The following is a 27,350-nucleotide window of genomic DNA, read 5'->3' as shown; positions in this document are numbered from 1 at the left end:
ATTACTCCCTGGGTTGCACTGGACACTCTCTCAGTGGAGGTGCCCCTCAGAAGGCTGGCAGCTCCTGGCTGTCTGACTGAGTGTACGTGTGTGTTTAAACCTCCGTGCGCTGCCCGTCTCGTTTACTGCAGCCTCCCTGTCCTGACTGCAGCCCCCGTCACTCTAAGACTTAGGGCAGCAGCCTGCTGCCTGAGTATGTGCCTGGGGGAGGTCTCTGCTCCTCTTGGCTGGTTAGCTGGCCACCAGCTCTGACAAACCTCTCTGATCCCAGGGAGCACACTCACAGCTTCAGCCCGGGCGGTGCTGCTTCCACCTGCCACTCAGCACAAAGGAGTCAGGCAGAGGAGCCAACTTTTAAAACGGCCACGGCCACGGCCCCCCGGTGACAAGGCCAGGTGACCGTCTCTTTCTTCCAGGACTTGCTCGCCAAGTACTTCTTCAGCATGATGTTTCGGTTAGTCCTTTAAAATGTGTTTTCCTGCTCTATGTCTCGGCGGATACAACGCTGCTGACCATCTATCTTTCAAGAATGCCTCAAAATGACTGACCCACATGGGGTACTCTCTCTCCCACTCCAGCAAAGCTGTGCTTCTGTGTTCATACTGCGGGATGTCTTTCTCTCTCGTTTCAGCAGTTCTGATGGAGGGATGGGTCCAGTATGCCAACGTGATGATACCTGCAAAAAACTGCTGATTTTGTTTTATGTGGTTGCCAAGCTAGCTTGCCTCAGAACTCAGTAATAAATTTCACGACCGACAATGTATGTGCTTTAACGTGTCAACACTTTGAGCCCCTGGGACGGCAGTGCCTACCTTTAAATTCTTCACATCCTCTTCCACATTTCCTTCTAATTGACTTAAATAAAAAGGCCTATATTTTTCTTCAATGCCTAGATAAAAAAAGAAGTACTTTAAAATTTTAAGTATTTTCTAAAATAAAATGAAAACATTATACAAAATCTATTGCCTTTGAATCACCATCATCTGTGAGCAAACCAGTAAAATAAATACCCAAATGCTGAATCACTGACTCCCACAAAGAGACTAGTAAGACCAATTACGATGCAGACAGAACAAAGGATGAGGTTGCACTGGAAACCCAGGGCTCTCGCCTATCCCAGCGTCTACATCTCCGGCTGCAGCACAAAGCCCTGACGGGAATCCGCTGAGAAAGGATGGGTGGACTCCTTGCCCTGTCCCTCTGGCAGCAGTGATATTGTCGGATGAGACACTCAGAACAAGGATTTGGTGCAGGGAGTCAGAGCTGTTGGACTTCACAGAGAAAGGCAACTCCCACTCTGGGGAAGACAGAGCAGACGCATGTTTCCTTACTTCTCCCGCCAAGTACAAGAACCCCTGTGTGTGACACATGGAACAAACAGGAGGAGACTCCGAAAGGAGACAAAGACACACTAGCTATGGCCTTTGGGATCTGAGGAAAGACATGGCAGGGAGTTTACTGGGTTTTCTTTTTGCCGCATAGACCTTAGACTTGGACGTGAACAAGCTGGACAGACCCAACACCAACTTACATGCAAAACTATAAGAAGTTTAGAACAAACCAGAAGAAAATTCAGGGGACCTAACCCTGACCGTGCGGTTAAACTTGACACCAAAGTACAAAGCATAAAAGGGAAAATGCAAGCACCAGACTTCATCAAAAGAAAAAGCTTTTACTCTACGAAACACCTTGCTAAGAGGATGAAAGAAAACAAGCTGCAGGTTTGGAGAAAATATTTGAAAACCATGTGTCTGACAAAGAAATACTACATAGAACATTGAAAGAACACTGCAAATTCAACAGTAAAAAAAACAAAATCCAATTAGAAAACAGGCAGAAGACACAGAACAGCGTTTCACCAAAGACGACACGTAGATGGCGTGAGCGTGCGCGTGAAAAGATGTTCAGCGTAAGATGAGCCACTGGAGAAACGCAAACTAAAACCACAGCGGGGCATCGCCGCATACCCACCAGCCACTGAAATTCAAAACAGCAACAACACGGAGCTCGCATCCTGGCACAGTGGGAACCACTCTGATGAGCATCCAGGAGGATGCGGGTTCGATCCCTGGCCTGGCTCCGTGGGTTAAGGATCTGGCATTGCCGTGAGCTGTGGTATAGGATGCAGACACGGCTTGGATCCCGCGTGGCTGTGGCTCTGGCGTAGGCCAGTGGCTACAGATCCGATTTGACCCCTAGCCTGGGAACCTCCATATGCCGCAGGTGCAGCCCTAAAAAGACAAAAATAAAATACAATTTAAAATTTTAACAGTGAAAACGGCATGTGAGGAGGGAAGAACCCAAGCCAGGACGAGTTGGGCTGACTGAGTGATGAAGAAAGCAGACAAGCCCATCCGTCGTCCCCCCGAGCCTCTGGGGGTGGAGGGGGGCTTCGATTCTGTCTCCTCGCAGCAGAAACACCAGAGCAACATCCTCGCTGGGCTCCCAGGCTCTTCCCTACTGGGCACATTTTCCTCACCTGACTTTCTTCTTTCTGCCTCTGGGACCTCAGTGCGATCCTAGGTGACACGGGGGAAGGGGTACAAGGGGGCGACAGACACCCCTGCCTCTGTCCTCCTCCTTCCGCTACAGGCCCCATCCAAAGGACCAATCCCATGTCCAGAGATGCAGCCACACAGGAGCGGGGAAGAGAGGAAGCTAGGAAATGACAAGGCCAGCGGAGGCCACGCAGGCACCAGCACAGCACGGTGCTCACGGAACCACCCAGCAGCGGAAAGGGAGGCGGGCTGCCACGGCCACCACACAGACGGACCTGGAAGACGGTGGTGACACAAGCCAGTCACCACAGACAAATGCTGTGTCCCTCCACTTGTCCGAGGGAGCCAGAAGAGACAGAAAGCAGAGTGGCAGTGGCCAGGGGCTGGGGGCGAGCGCAGGGGCACGGTGTGTAAGGAGCAGGGCTCCAGCTGGGGACAGACGGCGGGTGGCGGGTGGGTGGGGAGCGGGCTTAACGCCGCTGCACCGCACACTCGGGGCGGCTGAAAGGCTGCACGCGGTCCTGTGCTGGAGCACAAGCCTCAGAGCGCTCGGGGCGGAGGCGGGGGACCCAGGAGGAGCCACGCGCCTTCACACTCTTGGCAGGGCCGGCATCTTTTCACGGAACAAGGTGCAGTGAAATCAGGTTCAATCAGAAGCGGAGCTCAGTTCTCTAAAAACCCAGAGCCACTTCCCACCAACACCCGAGCAGGAGACTCAGCAGCCAGGGGACGGCAGAGCCACGCAAGGCGCCCTCACCAGCAAAGGTGGGCCTGTCGTCCGGACTCAGCGCCCAGCACTGCTTCATGAGGCCGACCACCTCCCGCGGGCAGAACTCGACGATGTCGTCCACGCTCGGCCGGTTCCCGGACTTGATGCACAGGATCAGCTGCTGCTCGCAGATGGCATCTGTCAGGCAGAGGCGGGGCGGGGCCATCTTTCAGGCAGGGGAGGCGGCCGAAGGTACCGCTAGTCTCTCTGCCTCGGGCCTGCTGTCCGCACGGCTGCCTCGCGTGGTGAGGGCAGGACGGCCCTGTGACATGAGCTGGTGTACCCACTTGCAGAGATGGGCAGGGAGCATCCAGGTTCCGTAGGCCAAAGACAGAGGTCACACGTGGTAGGAGACGGCACGTGTGAATAAAGCCAGCAGCACGTTCCAGGTCTTAATACAGATGGGCCAGCGTGTGTCTGGAGGGCCGGCTTAATAAGACTGATTTAAAATATAATGTGATAACTGCTACTCAAGAAGTGAGTGAGGAGGCCCTGCTGCAGCATCATGGGACTGGCGGCATCTTTGCACTGCCAGGACGCAGGCTCCATCCCAAGCCTGGCGCAGTGGTTCAAAGAGCGGACTGCCGCTGGGATCCCTGGCCCAGGAACTCCATGTGCCTTGGGGCGGCCAAAAAAGAAAAAGCAGAAGAAAGTGCAAGGAGTTCTGGCAACACAGCCAGGACTGGAAGGTCGGAGAAGACTTTGCCAAGTCCTGAAAATAAGCAGGACTTATCCCGGTAAGGAAAGCGGAAGCAGGATTCCAGGCTAAGAAAGCAGGATCTGAACAGGCTGCCGGCTGGGGACACCACGACGTAGCCCAGAAACCAGGACCTGTTCGGAGTAACTGGGCACAGTGACCAAGGAAGCGAGGGGGAGAGCAGGGCTGGCAAGACACCAAGCCACAGCCGAGGGCCCTGCAGCCATCACTGAGAACCGGACCTTCCGCCCAAAGGCCCAGGGGGTCCCGGGAGGACTGTGAACAGATGCATGAGATGGCTCCGTGTGCCTTTGGGACCAGCAATGTGGCTGCACAAGGAGTCGGCCGCAGACGTGCAGAGGCTGCAACGGACAGGGCGCCGTGGGGGCGGAAGCGGATGGGTTCAAGAGGTGGCTGAATCTCCAAGGCGTGGGTTTTGTGTCCCACTGGATGTGGGAGACAGGGGGGGCAAGGGTGAGTCTGCGGGACTGAGGTTGCCAGTCGGGTCCCTGGGTGGATGCAGGGTGACGAGGACACTGAGGGGCCGTGAGAGCGTGGAGAGGGCATTTGTTTGGGGGGGGTGCTGCTTTGGGGAGCCTCTGTATGTGGACTGGTACTCAGACCAACAGTCACTGCACATCCAGGCCAGGCCTGGAGAGAAGAGACCTGGGGGGGAGTTCCCGTTGTGGCCCAGCAGGAACAAGCCCGACTAGGATCCGTGAGGCTGTGGGTTCCATCCCTGGCTTTGCTCAGTGGGTCAGGGATCTGGCGTTGCCATGAGCTGCGATGCAGGTCACAGACGCAGCTTGGATCCTGCATGGCTGTGGCTGTGTTGTCGGCCGGCAGCTGCAGCTCTGATTGGACCCCTGGCCTGGGGACCTCCATATGCTGTGGGCGCGGCCCAAAAAAGCAAAACAAACAAACAAACAAAAAAAAAAACAGAGGCAGCAGCAAAGAGGTGACCGTGAACCAAGGGAGCTGATGACCACTGGAGAAGAATGGGCGTGAGAACATCCAGGGCTTCAGGGACTTAAACTGAAGCGTGGCTACTTAGGGGTCTGTTCTCCTGCACAAACCATGCCTTTCTCATCTTCAGGTTCTCAGCGCCGATTCACGTGCCCCCGGGAAGTACTGAAGAGAAACAACTCATGAAGGAAAGAACAAGCGGCTGAATGGCAGCGTGGATGCAAAGCCCTCGCCCGCAGAAGCAGGCCAGCTCTCCGGCCCAGGAGGGGCCCGAGTGCTGTGCCAGCACCTCCCCAACTCGGACGCATCAAAGGGCTCCTATCTGCCCCACGACCCCGGGTTCTGAAAGGCGAATCACTGATGTGGTCAACGAAACATCCCGAGCCCCGGCTCCATCCCAGGCGCTGAGTGCGGAGCAGGCTGATTTAAAATATAATGTGATAACTGCTACTCAAGGCGTGAGTGAGGAGGCCCTGACGAGGCAGCAGCGCTGACGAGGTCTCAGCCCTCACGGAGCCGACGCCCTCGGGTGAGGCAGCCCTTCAGCGACGGACAGTGGCCCGTCGTCACCGACTCCCGGGGAGGCTCCCGGACCATTCGGGTCAATGCCCGCACCCACCCCCCCGTCTGCAAATGCCTACTTTCGTAGGGCTCCTTATTGGCGAATATGGCCCAGAGCACGATGGCGAAGCTGTACACGTCTGACTTCTCCGAGGGCCTGGCGTTGACGTCGTTCAGGTGCTCGGGGGCCATGTAGTGGAGGGTGCCCCCGTTTTTCTTGGCGGTGCTGGTCACCTTCCGCTGCTCGTTATGCTCCTCCTTCGTCAGTTTGCTCCACGTCTTGAAGGACGCCACGCCGAGGTCGGCGATCTGCAAGAGACCAAGCCAACGGGACCGCTCTGCGAAGGCGACGAGCCTTCTCGTTCGGGGCCTATCCAGCAGACGGGAGGCACAGTGACATTTCCAGAAATGGTTGCGCCAGGCAGGTTTAAAACAGCTACTTCTGAGCAGACGCACAGAAACTGCATGTGGTCAGCCCCCTGGAAAATCTCCCTTAAGAAAGGCCCCTGTGAAACTCTGGTATCTCAACTCTTATGCGACAAAACCTAGGCTGGGGGGGGGTGATGGGGGAGGAAAAGCAGAAGACGGCTCTGCGACCCACAGCGACAAAACAATTCATTCTAATGCCTCGTTTCCTCTGCATCCATGTTTCAGCTCCGCCTGAGGCTAGGAAGGAACCGGTGCCTTCTTCCCACAAGCTTTGTAGGGCAGGTGGTGCTACCCCTGCTCTCTTCCCAAAAGGCGTCCAGGAGCCTGGATGCGTGTTTCCACAGGTTCCAAAGACACACCGCGGAGAACTGCAACGCTCCCTGTTCCGAGCTGGGAGCCTGAGCCTAAGACGGGACGAGGAGGATGAGAAAGGCAGAAAAGCGAAGAGAGCGATGCCAAGGCCGGACACGGACGAAGAGCGAGGTGGCCAGATGACAGAAGAGGCAGGAAATCAGAGGTGCCGGCTCCCCTGCGCCTCACGGAACCCAAGCACTTGGGGCTGAATCTGGTATGCGCTTATCCAAAATCCTCAAATTCCAGCCCAGAATAGAAGAGGTACGTTATCAACACCCAGAATCTTCTTGTAGAAACACGGGAATAAAAACTCCCATCAGACGACAGCAGCGTGTCAGAGGCAGACTCTCCTGGCAACGGGACGCCGTGCAGGCAGACCCTGAGTCCTCTCGCAAATGCCACTTCGCGTTCAGGGGCCTGCACTCAATCCCTGCTGGTTAACCCTGCTCTCCAGGGAGCAAGAAAAGCCCTGTTCCCATTTTCTCTCCACTACAATGGAAACAAATGTTCAAAAGGAACCTGATTTTAAAAAGGAGAGAAAGGTGAGTTCCCGCTGTGGCTCAGCAGGTTAAGAACCCAACTAGCATCCATGAGGACGTGGGTTTGATCCCTGGTCTCGCTCAGTGGGTTGAGGATCTGGCGTGGCTGTGGCTTTGGTGCAGGCCAGCAGCTGCAGCTCCCATTCGACCCCTAGAGTTTGGGAACCTCCATGTGCTGGAGGCGAGGCCATTAAAAAAATTTTTTAAATAAAAATAAAAAAAGGGAGAGGAGTGCGAATGAATAAACAAAAGCTGTAAGCTCCACCAAGGCTGTATCTGTCTTTCCACTCCCTGGCAGGGCTGTCTGGCACCACTACCACCAGGCACAAGCTGGGCTGGCTCTTCCTTCCGCGGGCGTCTACCAAGCCCGAGCCCGCGACGCGGGGCGAATGGAAGGGCCGCTCCCGGGCGGCGGGAGCCCTGGCTGAGGTTTACCTTGATGTGAAAGTCGTCGTCAACGAGGATGTTCTCGGGCTTGAGGTCCTTGTGGATGACGCCCTCGCCGTGCAGGTAGCGCATGCCTTCGATGGTCTCCATGACTATCCTCCCCTTCACAGACAGAGGGACGGGGGTCTAGAACGAGCGACGGGAGACCGTGAGGGGGGAGGCCACGCGGCCAGAGCCCCGCTCCTTCCAGGGGACGGAGTGCCCCTTCCGAAAGGTGTCCTCCCGAGGGCCGCGGCGTCCGGGCCGTGATCCATCAGGGTCCAGAGCCAGCTGCGCCGCCACAGGCCATGTGCAAAAGTGCCGGAGGATGAAGCCCCTTGAGGTCCAGACCGTGCTGTTCTTATCGTCACCACTTAGGATGCGACCTGACCCCCATGCACGGCGCCGGGGAGTCTGCGGGTGAGCACGCGCGTGCCAGGCGCTCCTCTGGGTTAAATACGACCATGGCGCGGACACGTGTGACACAGAAGGGTCCGAGGACACGCACACAAGGGGACGGGCCCACGCTGGTTAAAAGCACATAAAGGGTCACCCATGAGGTGACACGATGTGGTGGTGACAACGCTCAAGCGGGTGGCTGTCGCTGTGGGGCCTGGAACCAGAGCGTTCACGGCGTTGTAGACTCTCAGGTCACTCTCACCTGTGCACGTGGCACAGTCTTAACTATACGAATACCAGTGTGAACACAGACAACTCCAGCTACTAGTAAAAGCAGTCACACATTAGTCTTGCTTAACAGTGAAAACGCAAACTCTCACTGGGTGCGTGCGTGTGTGAGCGTGTGTACAGTCCTTAGTCTACAAACACACAGTTTTCTAAAAATTTGTGAATGTTGGTTGTTGGTAAAGAGGAAAAAACTGAAACGTCAGAAGTCAGATTCCCACGTCAGCCCCTCAAAACGTCGCTAAGTGGTGCTGCAGCGGGACAGCCTGGCGGCCACCGCGTGCACACGACGCTGGAGACCCCTGTTCTGAGGCACCTTTGGACCTCGGGGACACTCCGGGCGTGCAGGGGGACCCTGTGCCTTTCCCTCTCTGCTGCTCCCGCACCCTCCTGGGTTTCTGCCGGACGCCTTCCCTTTGCCGGAAGGCGCAGAGGGTCTCGGTCCCGGACGATCTGCCCCCATCAAAACGCCTGCCTGCCTCGCGCCTCTTCTCCAGTTTGGGGAGAAGAGCGGTCAGAGCAAACACAGCGTGTGGAAGCGACTTCGGCTGAGCCTCCCCCGCTACCCGCGGGAGCCGTCTGACCTCCCAGCCGCAGCTTCCGCGGCTGGGGGCGGGGGAGAAGGTGGGAGGGGCTCCGCGCCGCAAGGACGGCCACACCCCCCGCAGGCTCCCACGCTGGGCGCGCTCTGGGCGCGCTCGCGGCCCTTGGCTCCCGCCCTTCGCTCTCTGCTCGGGACACTCACTCCTCGATTCTCTGCCTCACACCACCGCCTCAGACTCCGGCTCAGGCCTCCTCTCTTCTGGAACCCTTGCCACCTACCCCGTCTGTCCCTGTGTCCCCAGAGCTCGCCTCTCTGAACACCCGCACCCAGGCCGGTGGCCTACGGTCCGGCCCCGTTACTCGTCTGGGCGCATCCGCTGGTGCTTCCTGAGCAGCCAGCACAGGGCCGTGCTCCTAACAGGTGCACGAACTTGAACAAGGGCTTTCAAGTTATTGGGCTTCGGTGATCAATGTCAGCCTTCCGCGCGCAGCGTTATAGTTCTAAGGTTTTATACGTTTAACTTGGACGTTTCTTCAGTGGCATCAGAGTGCAGTCCCTGATGTCCCACCCTGTCACACGGTCATTTCTGGTGTCATCATTTAACCAGTCCTTCAGTACTGGGGTGTGATCCCTTATGTACAAACCCCCCATCAGGCCACATGGATCTGAGAGCAGCTGACAAAAGCCACCGCGACGCCTAGGACGCCGCGACCCCGAGGGACCTTCCCAGTGAGGACGCCGCCTGTCTGCAGGGCCGAGGGGCGGGGGAGGGTCGAGGGCAGGGGGAGACCACCTTCCGGCCAGGGAAGCCGAGGAAGACCAGAGGGGCCGACCTCAAGAAAGGCAAACGCGCAGCAGTTCACCCGGGGCCCAGGGCAGCAGGCAGCGGGCAGCGGCGGTACCTGGGCCTTGAGCACCCGCATGAGGTCGCCCTTCGCCATGTACTCTATCACCAGCGAGTAGTCCCCTTCCTCCATGACGACGCCCAGCAGCCTCACCACACGGCTGTGTCGCAGCCTGTGCATCATCCTGCCCTCCTCCAGCAGGGACTCGTTGTACCTGGGGGGAGAGGAACACGGGCTATGTGTACCTGCGGGGGAGCTAAGTATACCTGGGGGAGGGGCTACGTGTACCTGGGGGGCAGGAGGGACACGGGCTAAGTGTACCTTGGGGGGGGGGGCTGAGTGTACCTGTGGGGGTGGGGGAACAGGGGCTAAATGTATCTGGGGAGGGGCTAAGTGTTCGGGGGAGGGGGGCTAAGGGGCTCCTCCCCACCCCAGAGACGCAGCCCACATCGCATCACTGCACTCCCGTCACTGCCTGTGCCTGGGGGACCTTCCCAGGCAGCCCACAAGCTTCAGCAAGCGGGGGTTTCTTGTTCCCAGCGCCCACCAGGGGGCTCAGGAAATGTTCAGTGGATGAGAGAATGAGCAGCAGCGATGAAACGCAGCCTGCAAAAAGGGCTGTGCTGGACAGCGAAATAAAAAATGCTGCCCCAGGTGGCACAGCGGGTTAAGGATCTGGCCTTGGCACCGCAGCGGATGGGGCTCGGGTGCCATCCCAGATCCAGGATTTTGCACGCTGCAGGGCCAGCCGAAAAGAAAAAGGAAAAGAAAAAGAAAACAGGGAGTTCCCGTCATGGCGCAGTGGTTAACGAATTCGACTAGGAACCATGAGGTTGCGGGTTCAGTCCCTGCCCTTGCTCAGTGGGTGAAGGATCCGGCGTTGCCGTGAGCTGTGGTGAGGGTCGCAGATGCAGCTCGGATCCCACGTTGCTGTGGCTCTGGTGTAGGCCGGCAGCCGCAGCTCCGATTGGACCCCTAGCCTGGGAACCTCCATAAGCCGCAGGAGCGGCCCAAGAAATGGCAAAAAGACAAAAAAAAGAAAAAGAAAATGGCCTCTCCCACAAGCGCTCCGGGAAAGGAGAGGGAATCAACCCCCGCCGCCTTGGCGAGCGCCTTCCCGGGTGAGGGGCTGGGCCTCGCATCGCCCTGCAGCCAGCGAAGCACCAGCCGTCCAGCCCCTGCAGCCTGCTGCCATGGCGCCTCACTGCCCTGGACCCACCCTTGACCCCTTCCCGCCCCCGCTGCCCCGCTGCAGTTTGCTGCCGCTGGTTACCCGCTGTCAGCCCCCACCAGCCCCCCTGCATCCCCACTAGTGATCCAGGGACGCCACTAACGCCCAGCAGGTGACCTGACCCAAAACCTGTGCCCGCCCATGCCCTCCGCCCCGGCCCAAGGGGCCACTCACTCATTGCGCTTGGGGCCCGTGTACACCTTCTTCAGAATCACAAGCCCGTGGGATTTGTGAAAACACAAGGACACCTTTCCGAAGCCTCCGCTCTCCAGGTCCTCCTTCTCCAGAAAGTCAGAAGATTTCATCTTAATGTCATCCAGAGACATGTCTGCCTTCCTTCCAGCGCTCGGAAAGCCCCAAACACACAACTTCTCTCTTCCTCAGCGCTGCGCCCTGTGAAGACAATGAAAGGACACGTCAGTGCAAAAAAGTCATCATTCAAAAAAACACACCTAGTGTGCCTGCGTTTTCTGAGGACACACAGATGGACAGTCCCTGCGGGGAACTGTTTCCCGTATTTCCAAGAAGCACAGAAGACCCCAATCTTTAGTCCACAGACTTGCATTTCTGGCAAACTGAAGGACTAGAAATTTAAAACCCTCCTGCTTCAAACTACTTATCCTGGATCACGTAACATCAACACGCTCTCAAGTGAACAGAGAGGCTCAGCAGGAAGGCAAGGGACCCCAGGGACAGAGGACATGCAGGGCGGCAGGGGCCCACGTGACAGCCGAATGTTCCCCCAATTGCCACGCTGAAGCCCGGAGTGACAGGGATCAGAGGTGGGGCCTTGGGGAGGTGATGGGGCCATGACGAAGGCCTCAGGAATGAGTTAAGGGCCCTTCGAAGACACAGAGAGCATGCCTCCTCTCTCTGTCACTGTGTGGGCTCAGTGAGAGCCCGGCCATGTCTGTGAACCAGGGACAGGCCCTCACCTGACACTGGATCTGCTTGGACATCCAGCCCCCAGAACTGTGAGAGACAAATGTCTGTTGTTTAAGCCCCCTAGCCAGTGGTCATTTGTTACAGCAGACAAATAACTGAGACAGAAGCCCTATGGGGCACCCAAAGGTCAGGGTTTAACCACAGCCAGAGGCAGGAGCAGAGGTCAGGACATGCAAGAAAAGAGGACTGAGACAAAGACTCCCCCTAACACGGATTCCCATAAATTAAGCCTAATTTAACATGTGCTCCCTTGGAGCTCCCTGGTGGCTCAGTGGGATAAGGACCTGTCACTGCTGCAGCCTGGGTTACTGCTGTGGTGCAGGTTCCAACCCTGGTCTGGGAACTTCACATGCCACAGGCACAACCAAAACGAAAAACAGAAAACAAAAACCCATGACGAGTTTCCATTGTGGCTCAATGGTAACAAACTGACTAGTATCCATGAGGTTGTGAATTCGATCCCTGGCCTCACTCAGTGGTTTAAGGATCTGGCGTTGCCAGAAGCTGTGGTGTAGGTCACAGAAGAGGCTCGGATCCCACATTGCTATAATGGTGGTGGAGGCTGGCAGCTGCAGCTCTGATTCAACCCCGCCTGGGAACTTGTCTATGCCGCAGGTACAGCCCTAAGATTAAAAAACAAAACAAACAAAAAAACCATGAGCTCCCCTTCCAAAATTCTAAACCACCACCAAAAACAAAAATAGTCCATCATGGCCCAACTGCCAGCAGATACAACTGCCAGCACTATTCAGCACCAGAGCACTTCGGGTCATTAAACTATTGAATATCTTTAGAGATAAACAGGTTTAGAACAATTATGAGCACAAAAGGGAAGGTAATGGCTACAGCAGAGGAGCAGGTAGAGGGAGGACGCGGAAGGGGTGGGCTGGGGAGACTGAACACGGTGCTGGGGGCCGCCAAGCAGCATCTCCAGTTCTCACCCGCTTCATCCTTCGCCCTGCTGTTCCTCATCATTGTTTTCCCTGAACTGAAGTGGGGACTCGAAATCCATGGGGACCCACACGAACCCCACTACACAGACGATCTAGGATTAAAGGGCTGATGCCACCGGACGCTACAGGTGAAGACGAGAGGCAACGGGAATTCACACTCATTGCTGGTGGGAACATTGATGGGACAACCACTGGGAGAAAAGGTCCGGCACTTTCCCATGAAACTAGACCTACACCTGCGCCACGAGCAGGCAAGTCTGACCCCAAGAAAATGCAAACATGCGTCTCCAAGGACATCATGGGAAAAGAGGGGTGAACTTGGCTTGTTGTGAGGGAAGGACATTGAAAGCAACGCTCTCGGGAATATTCAGCAGCTGCCTTTCTCTGGAGGGGCCATTTTGGGAAAATCTGGCCCCACCCATCAGTCAGCCTGAGAAGCCCCAGGGCAAACAACAACCCAGGTGGGATCACAGCCCCACCGCTCAGGAAACAGGCTCCCTAAAGACCCCTCGGGCACACAGCCACCTCTAATCCCATCCAGAGACTAAGCCCCACCCTCCAGAGGGATTAGAATCAGCACCACCTACCAGGGGGCAGGCATCACATCACCCCTCCCATCAGGAAGCCTACAGCAAGCCCCCCATACTGACTTCAGCCACAAGGGGGGCAGACAGCAGAAGGAAGAGAGGCTACAGCTCTATTATCTGGAAAAAGGTCACCACACCAAAAACCAATAAAAATGAAAAGTCAGAGAACTATAACACAGATGAGGGAGAAAGGAAAAACCCCAGAAAATCAGCTAAGCCATGAGGAGATTCTCAGCCTCCAGGAAAAAGACTATTTAGACTGTCGATGCTGAAGATGATGCAAGACATTGGAAATAAACTGGAGGCAAAGATGGATAACTTACAGGAAACACTGAGCAAAGAGATACAAGATATAAAACTTAAACAAGAAGAGATGCAAAATACAAGAACGGAAATAAAAAATGCACTAGAAGCAGCCAACAGCAGAATTCAGGAGGCAGAAGAAAAAATAAGCGAGGTGGAGGACAGATGAGTGGAAATTACAGATGCAGAACAGATAAGAGAAAAAAGATTGAAAACAAATGAAGAGAGTCTCAGAGAACTCTGGGACAACGTGAAACGCACCAACATCCATATTATAGGGGTGCCAGAAGGAGAAGAGAGAGAATGAGACAGAAAAAATATTCCAAGAGGTAATAGCCAAAAACTTCCCTAACATGGGAAAGGAACCACGCACTCAAATCCAGGAAGCACAACAAGTACCATAGAAAATAAACCCAAGGAGGAACACCCCAAGACACATGTTAATCAAACTGACCAAAATTAAAGACAAAGAGAAAATCTTGAAAGCAGCTAGGGAAAAGAAACAAGTAACATACAAGGGAACCCCAATAAGGTTATCGGCAGATTTTTCAACAGAAACTCTGCAGGCCAGAAAGGAGTGGCATGATATACTCAACGTGATGAAAGGAAAAAACCTCCAACCAAGATTACTCTACCCAGCAAGGCTCTCGTTCAGATTTGAAGGAGAAATCAAAACCTTCACAGATAAGCAAAAGCTGAGAGAATTCAGCAACACGAAACCAGCCTTACAACAAATACTAAAGGAACTTCTCTAGGCAGAAAAGAACAAGAGAAGAAGGAAAGGAAAAAGAGCAGCAAAAACAAACCCGAAGTAATTAATAAAACAGCAATAAGAACATACATATCAATAATTACCTTAAGTGTAATCGACTAAACGCCCCAACCAAAAGACACAGACTGGCTGAGTGGATACAAAAACAAGACCCATATACATGCTGTCTTCAAGAGACCCACTTCACTTCTAGGGACACATACACATTGAAAGTGAGAGGATGGAAGAAAATATTTCATGCAAACGGGGATCAAAAGAAAGCTGGAGTAGCAATACTCATATCAGACAAAATAGACTTTAAAATGAAGAATATTTTAAGGGACAAAGAAGGACATTACATAATGATCAAAGGATCAATCCAAGAAGATGATATAGCAATTTTAAATATCTATGCACCCAACACAGATTCACCACAATATATAAGGCAACTGCTAACAACCTTAAAAGGAGAAATTGACAATAACACAATCATAGTGGGGGACTTTAACACCCCACTTACAGCAATGGACAGATCAACCAGACAGAAAATCAATAAGGAAACACAGGCCCTGAATGAAGCATTAAACCAGATGGACTTAATAGATATTTATAGGACATTCCATCCAAAAGCAACAGAATATACATTCTTCTCAAGTGCACATGGAACATTCTCTAAGACTGATCATATCCTGGGCTACAAATCCAACCTCAGTAACTTTAAGAAAATTGAAATCATATCAAGCATCTTTTCCAACCACAACACTATACGACTGGAAATCAACACCAAGAAAAAAAATGCAAAAAACACAAACACGTGGAGACTAAACAACATGCTACTAAACAACCAATGGATCACTGAAGAAATCAAAGAGGAAATTTAAAAATACCTAGAAGCAGGGAGTTCCCGTCGTGGTGCAATGGTTAACAAATCCGACTAGGAACCATGAGGTTGCGGGTTCGGTCCCTGCCCTTGCTCAGTGGGTTAACGATCCAGTGTTCGATCCAGGAGGAGGAGGAGGAGGAGGAGCCGTGAGCTGTGGTGTAGGTCGCAGACACGGCTCGGATCCCGCGTTGCTGTGGCTCTGGCGTAGGCCGGAGGCTGCAGCTCCGATTAGACCCCTAGCCTGGGAACCACCATATGCCGCGGGAGCGGCCCAAGAAATGGCAAAAAGACAAATAAATAAATAAATAAATAAATTTGAATAAAGTATGCGAAGAAAAAAAACCTAGAAGCAAATGACAACGAAGATACAACACTCCAAAACCTATGGGATGCAGCAAAAGCTGTTCTAAGAGGAAAGTTTATAGCAATACAAGCCCACATCAGGAAACAAGAAAACGCTCAAATAAACAAGCTAACTTTACATCTAAAGCAGCTCCAGAGAGAAGAACAGACAAGACCTAAAGTTAGTAGAAGGAAAGAAATCATAAAGATCAGAGCAGAAATCAATGAATTAGAAACAAAGAAAACCATAGAAAAGATCAATGAAACGAAAAGCTGGTTCTTTGAAAACATCAACAAAATTGATAAACCCCTAGCCAGACTTATCAAGAAAAAAAGAGAGAGGACTCAAATCAATAAAATTAGAAATGAACAAGGAGAAGTAACAACGGACATCACAGAAATACCAACGATCATAAGAGACTACTATATGCAAGTATATGCCAATAAGACGGAAAACCTAGAAGAAATGTACGAATTCTTAGAAAAATATAATCTTCCAAGACTAAACCAAGATGAAATAGAAAAGACGAATGGACCCATCACAAGAATTGAAATTGAAACTGTGATTAAAAAACTTCCAACAAACAAAAGTCGAGGACCAGATGGCTTCACAGGCGAATTCTATCAAACATTTAGAGAAGAGCTAACATCTCTCTTTCTGAAACTATTTCAAAAAACTGCAGAGGAAGGGATACTCCCAAACTCATTCTATGAGGCCACCATCACCCTGGTACCAAAACCAGACAAAGACTGCACAAAAAAAGAAAACTACAGGCCAATTTCACTGATGAACACCGATGCCAAAATCCTCAACAAAATACTAGCAAACCGCATCCAATAATACATTAAAAGGATCAAGTCGGATTTATCCCAGGGATGCAAGGGTTCTTCAATATCTGCAAATCCATCAGTGCGATACATCACATTAACAAACTGAAGAATAAAACCATATGATCCTCTCAATAGACGCAGAAAAAGCCTTTGACAAAATCCAACACCCATTTCTGATAAAAAACCCTTCAGAAAGTGGGCATAATGGGAACCTACCTCAACATGATAAAGGCCATATATGACAAACCCACAGCGAACATCATTCTCAGTGGTCAAAAGCTGAAAGAATTCCCTCTGAGATCAGGAACGAGACAAGGATGTCCGCTCTCGCCACTACTCTTCAACATAGTTCTGGAAGTCCTAGCCACAGCAATCAGAGAAGTAAAAGAAATAAAAGGAATCCAAATTGGAAAGGAAGAAGTAAAACTATCCCTATTTGCAGATGACATGATACTATACCTAGAGAATCCTAAAGACTCTACCAGAAAACTGTTAGAGCTCATCCACGAATTTGGCAAAGTCACAGGATACAAAATACAGAGAAATCGACAGCATTTCTATACACTAACAATAAAAGAGCAGAAAAAGAAATTAGGGAAGCAATCCCATTTATCATCACATCCAAAGAATAAAATACCTAGGAGACAAAAGACCTGTACTCTGAAAACTATAAGCCACTGATGAAAGAAATCAAAGATGACATATATAGATGGAAAGATACACCATGTTCGTGGATTGGAAGAGTTAATATTGTCAAAATGACTATACTACCTAAGGCAATCTACAGATTCAACACAATCCCTATCAAACTACCAAGGACATTTTTCACAGAACTCAAAATAAAGTTTGTTTGGAAGCACAGAAGACCCAGAATAGCCAAAGACATCCTGAAAAAGAAAAACGGAGCTGGAAGAACCAGGTTCCCGGACTTCAGACTATACTACAAAGCAACAATCATCAAAACTGCATGGTACTGGCACAAAGACAAATACAGATCAGTGGAACAGGATAGAAAACCCAGAATTCAACCCACGTACCTACAGCCAACTCATGTATGACAAAGGAGGCAAGAATATACAACGGAGAAAGGACAGCTTGTTCAATAAGTGGTGCTGGGAAAACTGGACGGCCACATGGAAAAGAATGAAATTAGAACACTCCCTAACACCATACACAAAAATAAACTTCAAATGGATTAAAGACCTAGATATAAAACCAGACACTATAAAACTCTTAGAGGAAAACATAGGCCAAACACTCTCTGACATAAATGACAGCAACATCTTCTCAGATCCACCTCTCAGAGTATTGACAACAAAACCAAAAATAAACAAATGGGACCTAATCAAACTTAAAAGTTTCTCCACAGCAAAGGAAACCCTAAACACCACAAAAAGACAACCCACAGAATGGGAGAAAATCTTTGCAAGTGAATCAACTGACAAGGGATTCATCTCCAAAATTTATAAACAACTTCTGCAGCTCCATACCAAAAAAACAAACAAGCCTATCAAAAAATGGGCAGAAGATCTAAACAGACAGTTCACCAAAGAAGACATACAGATGGCCGAGAAACACATGAAAAGATGTTTACCCTCACTATTAGAGAGATGCAAATCAAAACCACTCTGAGGTACCACCTTACACCAGCCAGAATGGCCATCATCAAAAAGTCTACAAACAATAAGTGCTAGAGAGGGTGTGGAGAAAAAGGAACACTAGTACACTGTTGGTGGGATTGTAAATTGGTGCAACCACTGTGGAAAGCAGTATGGCGATTCCTCAGAAAACTAAACATAGGACTACCATTTGATCCAGCAATCCCACTCCTGGGCATCTATCCAGAAAAAACCACGACTCACAAAGACACATGCACTCCAATGTTCATTGCAGCACTATTTACAATAGCCAAGACATGGAAACAACCTAAATGTCCATTGACAGAGGAGTGGATCCAGAAGAGGTGGTACATATACACAATGGAATATTACTCACCCATTAAAAAGAACGAAATACCAGCATTTTTTGCAACACGGATGGACCTAGAAACTATCATGGTAAGTGAAGTCAGCCATACAATGAGACACCAACATCAAATGCTTTCACTGACATGTGGAATCTGAAAAAAGGACAGAATGAACTTCGTTGCAGAACAGATGCTGACTCACGGACTTTGAAAAACTTATGGTTTCCAAAGGAGACAGTTTTAGGGGTAGGGGGATGTACTTGGGCTGTGGGATGGAAATCCTGTGAAACCACATTGTTATGATCATTATACCACTACAGATGTGATAAATTCATTTGAGTAATTAAAAAAAAAGTACAAGTTCTTCATTGTCTTTGGATAACAACCCCTTATCGGACATAGGATTTGCAAATTTTTTCCATAGGTTTGCCTTTTTATTTTGTTGATGGTTTCCTTTGATGTGAAGAAGCTTTTTACATAGTCCCACTTGTTTATTTTCCCTTTTGCTGCTTTTTAAAAGAAATATTTTTGGCTTTTTAAGGCCACTCCCGCGCATGTGGAGGTTCTCAGGCTAGGGGTCTAATCAGAGCTGTAGCCCCCGGCCTGCACCACAGCCACAGCAACACAGGATTTGAGCCGTGTCTGCGACCTACACCACAACTCACAGCAACACCGCATCCTTAACCCACTAAGCGAGGCCAGGGATTGAACCTGCACCTTCATGGATACTAATCAGATTGGTTTCCACTGAGCCACGATGGGAACTCTGCTTTTGCTGGTTTTTTTTTTTTTTTTTTTTTTTTTTGGTGTTTTTGCTATTTCTTGGGCGGCTCCTGCGGCATATGGAGGTTCCCAGGCTAGGGGTCCAATCAGAGCTGTAGCTACCAGCCCACCCCAGAGCCACAGCAACGCGGGATGCGAGCCGTGTCTGTAACCTACACTATAGCTCACGGCAATGCCGGATCGTTAACCCACTGAGCAAGGCCAGTGATTGAACCCCCAACCTCATGGTTCCTAGTCGGATTCGTTAACCACTGCGCCACGACGGGAACTCCTGCTTTTGCTGCTTTTACTTCGATGACAGATTTGAAAAATCACCGCCAAGACCAACATTAAGGAGCTCAGTCCCTTTGTTTTCTTCTAATTTTGTGGTTGCAGGTCTAACATTGGAAGCTCTGATCCATTCAGGGTTAGTTTCTGCGCATGGTGAAGACAAGAGACCTGGCTGAACTCTTTTTTTTGCACGTGGTCGGCCGGCTTTGCCGACACTGTACTGCAACGGCCGTCCTTGCCCCACTGGATACAGCTCTTCCCCGACTTACAGTGGAGCTCTGTCTGGATAAACCCATCATAAGCTGAAAATGCATTTAATACACCTAACCCACTAAACACCATGGCTTAGCCTAGCCTGCCTCAAACGTGCTGAAAATACATTAGCCTAGAGCTGGGCAAGATCATGGAACATAACGCCTATTTTATGAGAAAGGGTTGAATACCTTGTGTAATTGACTGAATACCGCACTGAAAGGGAAAGAGAGAACGGCCGTTTGGGGACAGAACAGCTGCAGGTGCACTGGCTGTTCATCCTCGAGATCGCACAGCGGGTGGGGGCTGCAGCTTCCTGCCACTACCCAGCATCACGAGAGAATTTCATACGTGCTGCTAGCCTGGGAAAAGGGAAAAATTTAAAGTACCACTTCTACGGAAAGCTTATTGCTTTTTGCACCGTTGGGTAGAGCTGAAAAATTGCCAGTCAAACCGTCCGAATTCAGGGATCATCTGTGTTCTTGGCTCCTTTGTTGAAAGTTACTCGATCCTGTATGTGCGGAGTTATTTCCGGGCTCCAAACATACACGTGTGTGTTTACGCCAGGAGCATTTTGTCCTGTGGTTTCTGTAATATCATTTGAAACTGCAAAGTGTGATACCTCCAGCTTTGCTCTTCTTTCTCAAGACCGCTTTGGTGACTTAAGGGCTTTTGTGGTTCTACACAAATTTTAGGATTGTTTAATTTCTGTGAAAAATGTCATTGAAATTTTGATAGGAACTGCACTGAATCTGTAATACGGACATTTTAACAACATTAAATTTCCCAATCCATGAGCATGGAATATTTGCATTTATTTGTGGAATTCGACTTCTTTCCTTAATATCTTATTTTTCAGTATACAGGTCGTTCACCTCCTTAGTTAAGCTTATTCCTAGGTATTTTATTCCTTTTTGATGCAGTTTGTAAATGAGACTCTTCTTAATTTCGAATAGCTCATTTCCAGTATCATAGTAAAATACGACACTTTTTTTTTTTTTTTTTTTTTTTTTTTTGTCTTTTTGTCATTTCTTGGACTGCTCCTGCGGCATATGGAGGTTCCCAGGCTAGGGGTTCAAACGGGGTTGTAGCCGCCAGCCTACACCAGAGCCACAGCAACACCAGATCCAAGCCGCATCAGCAACCTACACCACAGCTCACGGCAATGCCAGATCCTTAACCCGCTGAGAAAGACCAGGGATCGAACCTGCAAACTTACGGTTCCTAGTCGGATTTGTTAACCACTGAGCCAGGATGGGAACTCCCAAAATACAACAATTTCTACAAAATACAACAATTTTGTATACTAAGTTTTTTTTTTTTTTTTTTTTTGCTGTTTTAGGGCCACACCTACAGCATATGGAAATTCCCAGGCTAGGGGTCAAAGGGGAGCTGCAGCTGCCAGCCTACACCATAGCTCACGGATCCTTAACCCACAGAGTGAGGCCAGGGATGGAACCTGCATCCTCATGGATACTAGTCGGGTTCATTACCACTGAGCCAACTCCTGTATACTGATTTTATATCCTACAACATTGCAGAATTTATTAGTTCTAACAGTTTTTGCACCCATAGCATACGGAGGTTCCCAGGCCACAGATCAAATCTGAGCCACAACTGTGACCTATGCCACAGCTGGGGCAATGCCAGATACTTAACGCACTGTGCTGGGCCAGGGACTGAACCCACACCAGAACAGAGACAACTCCAGATCCTTAATCTGCTGCACCACAGCGGGAACTCCAGTTCTAACAGGTTTTTGTCTTTAGGGTTTTCTATGTGTAATGTTCTGCCAACTGCAAACAGTGACCGTTTTATTTCTTCCTTTCCCGTTTACATGCCTTTTCTTTTCCCCGCCTAACGGCTCTGGCTAGGACTTCCGATACCATGCTGAATAAAAGTGGCAAGCGTGGGCACCCTCATCTCATTCCTGAGCTTGGAGGAAAAGCTTCAGGTTTTTCACTTTTGAGTATGATGTTAGCTGCAGGGACCAAATCTTTTTAACTTTGCATTGTGAAATGTTAATTGGAGAAGTTCCCGTGGTGGCTCAGTGGAAACAAATCTGACCAGCATCCACGTGAGGACGCAGGCTTGATCCCTGGCCTCGCTCAGTGGGTCAAGGATCCGGCATTGCTGTGAGCTGTGGTGTAGGTCGAAGACACGGCTCAGGTCTGATGTGGCTGTGGCCGTGGCGTATGCTGACGGCGACAACTCTAATTTGACCCCAAGCGTGGGAACCTCCATGTGCCAGGGGTGAGGCCATAAAGCTGGGGGTGAAGTTTGCTTGGTTTTGTTTTTTAAGTACTTGAAGGGGTTTCTGAAAATGCCTGGGCTGCCAGTGATCCCGTCCAGTGGCCTCTGCTGGCCTCTGCCTCAGGCACCCAACCTTCCACATCCTCTACAAAGGCTCCGGTGGCCCTGCCATCCCAACAAAGCTCACGTATCAGCACAATTAGGTGACACCCTGAGTCATTTTCCCGTAACATGAGACATTTCGAAACAAGAGGAAGCACCCTCTGGAAAGACACGTGTCTGTGGGGCGGAGACAGGGTTTGGGGGAGGTGCCCAGATAAGGACAGGGAGACAGAGGGGACAGGAGAGGCAGACACCGAAGGTGAGGGCGCCTAAGCCATAAGGACAGTGGCTCTTCTCCTGTATGAACTCAGGCTTTTTAACTTAGCAGCCCTGTGTCTTAGGTAACTGACATAAGCCTCAACTTCCTCATTTGCAAAAGGAAATAACAGTGCCTCTCTCAAAGATTGTAAAGATCGTGTGAGAAAAAAATACATGAAAATACACTCACTGCCTGCTTCGCGGCTCTGGCCCCGGTTGGCCCAGCCACACCTGTCCACGCGCATCCCCTCCCTGGCCCTGCGGCCGCCAGTGCGCAGCCGGGGTCCCTCTTCTCAAGCAGCTCTCTGCTGACCCGTCTTGGGGGGCGGGGGGACAGAGTTTTTGATCGTTCCCCCCATAAGCCCTGCGGGGACACTTCCCTCTCCGGGCCAGAAGCTGCTCCTCCTTCTGGCCTCAGAAATGCCATTTCCTCCTGCGCAGGGTTCCTTCAATTAAGCTCACAGAAAACAGGAAACTGTGTGAGGCCGTCTACAGCGCCCGGCACAGAAACTGACACATGGCAGCTGGTCACCAAATGAGCTCGTGTCTTAAAAAAAAAGAACTACTGGCAGTTCCCGTCGTGGCGCAGTGGTTAACGAATCCGACTAGGAACCATGAGGTTGAGGGTTCGATCCCTGGCCTTGCCCAGTGGGTTGGGGATCCAGTGTTGCCTTGAGCTGTGGTGTGGATCGCAGACACGGCTCAGATCCCGAGTTGCTGTGGCTGTGGTGTAGGCCGGTGGCTAAAGCTCTGATTCAACCCCTAGCCTGGGAACTTCCATGTGCCATGGGAGCAGATCAAGAAAAGGCAAAAAGACCAAAAAAAGAACTAGAATTGTTCAAAGATAAAGACTAGAGTTAAGCGGATTCAAGCATATTCACAAGCTGTACCACTATACAGCCAGTGCATGACAGGGTGGATGGGTGGGCAGACCGACAGACACAGGCCCAGGAGAAAAGATACAGAGAAAGACCCTGACGGGTGAGCAGGAATTTTATTTGGATGGTTGGGTGATTCTTTCTTCTCTACACTTTTACTACATTTTCCAAGTTTTCTACAATAAACATGAATTATCTTCGTAATGAATTTTTTGGCCTCACCCACGTCATATGGGCGTTCCTGGGCCAGGGATCAAACCTGCCCCACAGCAGCTACCTAAGCCGCTGCAGGAACAACACTGGATCCTATACACCACAGGAGAACTCCGACAGATCTGTTTTAAAGGAAATAATTCCTTCACTGTGCAGTTCTTTATTCTAAGGAATCAGGTGCTGGCATAGATTATGCACAAAGATGCTCCCGGTAACACTACGAAGAACAGCAAAAGAACAGAAAACAACTGACGTGCGCAGAATAAGGGAGAGTAAGTTATACGGCCAATTCGCACCATGAAATACATCCAGCAGTTTTCAAAAATGGTGGTAGGGTATGCATGTTTAGTAATATTACAAAAGGCTCACAGACCGAGTAAAGAAACAGAAAGGAATTACACCCATGCCTTGAAAGAGGCCCAGCGGGGTGTCAGGATTCAGGAGGATGAGGTTCCAGCTGCTCTCTCTCCTTCAGCCCAGATCTTGGCTCCTCAGAGCCACCAAGACCAGCGGGGACTTGTAGCACCCCCTGCAGGCAGGATGCGCTCGGTGGGGGCGGCTCCCGACCTGGGCTGGTTCTCCTCGGGCTGCGGTTTGCTGGTTGAGGCTGGTCTGACCTAACTTCTGCTCCTTTGCATGCTGTCCAATGATTTCTTGAGATTGTACTGTTGCCCCCGCCCCCCGTTTCCTCTTGAATGATTCAACTTTATAAACACTGAATAATTTAGGAAGGATTGTGTGTGAGTGATTTAGAAACCCAAGAGTCACAAAAACACAATGCAGGCAGAAAACCAGACGATAAAGCCCGTTACAGAGGGGTCAATAAAAGCCAGCCGGCCAGTTGTCAACTTGCGATTAACTAATTTCCACAAGAACGTGAATATATCTCATTTAATGGGGTTTCTTAAGATTTCTGCATAAGTATATTTTTGTTTGTTTGTTTTTTAGGGCCGCACCCACAGCATACAGAGGTTCCCAGGCTAGGGGTCCAATCCGAGCTGTAGCCACCAGCCTACACCACAGCTACACCACCACCAGATGGGAGCCGCCTCTGCGACCTACACCACAGCTCATGGCAACGCCGGATCCTTAACCCACTTGAGCGAGGCCAGGGATCAAACCCTCAACCTCATGGTTTCTAGGTGGTTTCTGCAGCACTGGTGACGGGAACTCCTGCATAAGTGTATTTAATTCAGGGACTCAGGAAAGCAATCTTTTCCACTGAAGTTAACTGAAACTTCACTAATGACCTTCAAAGGCACGACAGGTCTAGGTATCAAAATATTTATAGCTATATTCCATTTTGTTTCTCACTATACCTCAGTAAAGCTGGGGGGACATGTGAATTGTTAATAATAAATAATAACACCAAAACGCCAACAAAACTGATCTATGACCCTAACAGTCGGGAGAGTGGCTCCCGGGGGGCGGGGGCGGGGGGGACCAGGAGGCTCTAACTGACACGAGGTTCGAGGGATTGCGGGCAGCAGTGTCTTACTTGGTCAGGTTCCCTCTGCGATGCGCAAGAGAGCAGTTAGGCCCTGTGCACTTTTCTATGTAAACATTTTAAAAAGCGACTCCAAATACTCATAGTCACCTTTAAGTGGGAAGGAGTATTTTCTCCATTTTACAATGATGACCGTAGGTAATGAGTCTGACGGAAAATGCTGCCCATCGCTGCCCTCCTTTCCCTGCTGACAGTACTCTGATTTGACTCAAGTGTCCAAGGGTTCTTTGCTTATAACCCCTTGAGGCTTTGCCCCAGATAAACAAGAGCTCCGAGCAAGGAACATCCCAATGATAAGTAAGACAGAATGACAGGAAGCGTTCCAGCCAGCCTCCCCAGGTACCTTAGGACACTGCGGCCTAACGGTAAAGGCAGTAACTCCTGGAGTTGAATGATGCCTCTAACACGGCAGAGTCTTTCCTCTCTCCACTCAAACTTCCGCTAACACATACATGCTTCTTCTCTAGGGAGCAAACCATAACCTTTGTTAAAATCACGTGCAAGAACCTCATCTCACAAACTTGCTCACCCCTGAGAAACACACACATCAAAGTGTGTGGTTCCAGATCAGCTTTCTGCAGGTTATAACACGATCATTTTTGCCGGAGAATAACATCCAACCAGAGCGTGGGAAGCTTTGTGTTTTTTCAAATTCCCCGATCACACTGGCCGTATCAACAGTGTCGCGGATTAATAAGCCCCAATCGGAAATTGGCGATTTCCGAACTCGATGTTTAGGGACTTTTTCTTCACTCTCCCGGATGTCCCCAATCCTCCAAGTACAACGTGCCGCAGAGGAAAATGGAGACAAGTTAAAAGCGTTACTGCTGCCTCGTCAGTGATAACTAATGACGCTGCCGCTGTACCCCATCATTTTATTTTGAACGAACTCAGTCTTCACCTTTACTGTCTGGAAGAGCTGCCCTTCCCCGCACGTATAACTGACCACGACTGTCTCCCTTTCTTTTGCACCTACCTGATGGTTACAAAATGCAGATCAAGCACGAAGTCACTCTACAGGGCCAAGTTCACTCCTGCCTTGATTTCTCCGAGTGTAAAACTTGGGGTAAGAACAGTGGTCTAAAGACCGAAGAACTTCGGCAAAGTTGGTTGAGTGCAAAGGCTTCAGGCTTTGTCCAAGATACACAAGAGCTCTGAGCAAGGAGCTGCCAAACGATCAGCAACAGGCCGAGACAACCAACCACCACGCCTCCGGCGGGGTTTTGTCCACGGCTCAGGGAAGAAGAACTTAGCTCGCCCTCTTCAAAAACTCCGACGAGGTCGTGGAGCGCTTGGTAAGAGCAAACGCCACTGGCCACGGACGAGGCCTCCTGGGGTTACGACATCCTGCCCCTTCGTCGCTGTGGACCCTTCTCTCCCACTTGCCGGCTCCCGGCCGAGGCTACGCGGAAACGCCCCCGTCCCGCGAGCCGCGGCGGCCCCAGGCCCCAGGCGAAGGTCCTTCCGAAGGGCGGTAAGGAGGCCGGGCTCAATGACACCGCCGTGAAACCCCACCTCCCCCACCAGCTCGACAGCGGGAACGGCGTCGGTTGGTTCCAACATCACAGGGGAGGCAGGGCTCCGCCCTCGGACCGCCAGACCGAAACCACCCGCCAGCGGGGAGCCGCCGCGCTGCGGCCAGGTAACCGGCCCGCGCCCGACTTCCGGGAACGCCTGGGCCACGCCCACCCCGCGCGGACCGCCGGCCGACTTCCGGGAAGGCCTGGGCCACGCCCACCGCCAGACCCCGGGAGCGCCGCGGGCCGCGCCCAGCACCCGTCGCCGGACCCGCGTCCCTGGTCCGACCCGCGGAGAACCCCGCCGCCCGGAACGAGGTCGCGGGCCACGCCCACAGCCTGACTTCCGGGAACGCCGACGGCCACGCTCACCACCTGACCGGCCCGCCGCCCCGTCCGTCCGGAACGCGGTCGCCCGCCCGCCGCCCGCGCGCCGGAAGCGGGAGCCCCGCCCTGGGCGGAAGCCGTTCGGGGAACCTGACCGCGGTCCGGGTTCCCAGCGCAGACCCACCGAAGGATTCGCTTTCGCTTCCGCGGGCAGCTTCCCGAGGCCGAGGCGGGGGCCGGGGCCGGGTGGAGGACGAGGCGGCGGGGGCAGTCCAGGATTGCCCCGACGCCCGGCAGCGTCGCCGGCGCGGAGCCTGACGAGGGTCGCCGCGGGCTGAGCCGTCGGCTGCGACACCGGCGGGGCGGCCCCGCGCTCCCCGCCCCCGGCTGCGCGAGCCCGCCGTCCGCCGCCTGCTGCCCCGTGGGTCGGCGCGCTCCGGCCCTCGCGGAGTGGGCCCGCCGGGACCGGCGCTCCAGAAAGCCGATCCGGTGTCCCCGTCGCCTGCGCGCCGACTGAGTGAGCTCGGCCGGAGGAGGGCGTGGACTGCTCGCTCCGCCTTCTGCCCCTGCCCCTGCCCCGGAGGAGGGCGAGCCGAGCGCCCGCCCCGCCGCCGGCCGGGCCTCCTGGACAGCTTTCGGAACCTGGAGTGCGCCCAGCCAGATGTCGCGGCTTTGCTGCGTTTCAGAGCGAGTCCGGAGGCCCGGAGAGGAAGTGCGCGGAGTCTTAGAAACCACTCTTAGAAACCTCCCAGGTGGGGCATGCAGCCCCAGGGGAGTTCTCAGCTCCGCGGGTCAGCGGCGCTGGAACTATAGGCAATTATCATGCTCTCATCTCCCTCACCTGTACAGCGAGGATAATAAAATCTACTCTGGATTTTAGAGTAGA

General features: G+C 51.8%; 1 protein-coding gene across 4 annotated transcripts in view; it reads right to left on the bottom strand.

The window, feature by feature from the left end:
- The window catches only part of RIPK1 (receptor interacting serine/threonine kinase 1), a 39,563-nt gene extending 12,563 nt beyond the window's left edge, over positions 1–27,000 (bottom strand). The window contains exons 1-8 of one of the 4 annotated variants that reach the window (XM_005665537.3): positions 25,597–27,000; positions 24,964–25,083; positions 10,718–10,936; positions 9,370–9,526; positions 7,249–7,386; positions 5,572–5,800; positions 3,256–3,405; positions 813–889 (exon numbers count right to left, since the gene is read on the bottom strand). In XM_005665537.3, the coding sequence (XP_005665594.1) occupies positions 813–889; positions 3,256–3,405; positions 5,572–5,800; positions 7,249–7,386; positions 9,370–9,526; positions 10,718–10,869 (903 nt within the window). In that variant the 5' untranslated portion in view covers positions 10,870–10,936; positions 24,964–25,083; positions 25,597–27,000. The remainder of the gene's footprint in view (positions 1–812; positions 890–3,255; positions 3,406–5,571; positions 5,801–7,248; positions 7,387–9,369; positions 9,527–10,717; positions 10,937–24,963; positions 25,084–25,596) is intronic. The other 3 variants (XM_003128161.4, XM_005665536.3, XM_005665538.3) reach the window with 3 other exon arrangements.

Source organism: Sus scrofa, chromosome 7 (genome assembly GCF_000003025.6).
Source record: "Sus scrofa isolate TJ Tabasco breed Duroc chromosome 7, Sscrofa11.1, whole genome shotgun sequence".
Lineage (NCBI taxonomy): Eukaryota > Metazoa > Chordata > Mammalia > Artiodactyla > Suidae > Sus > Sus scrofa.
This window is presented reverse-complemented; position numbering and strand designations above follow the sequence as displayed.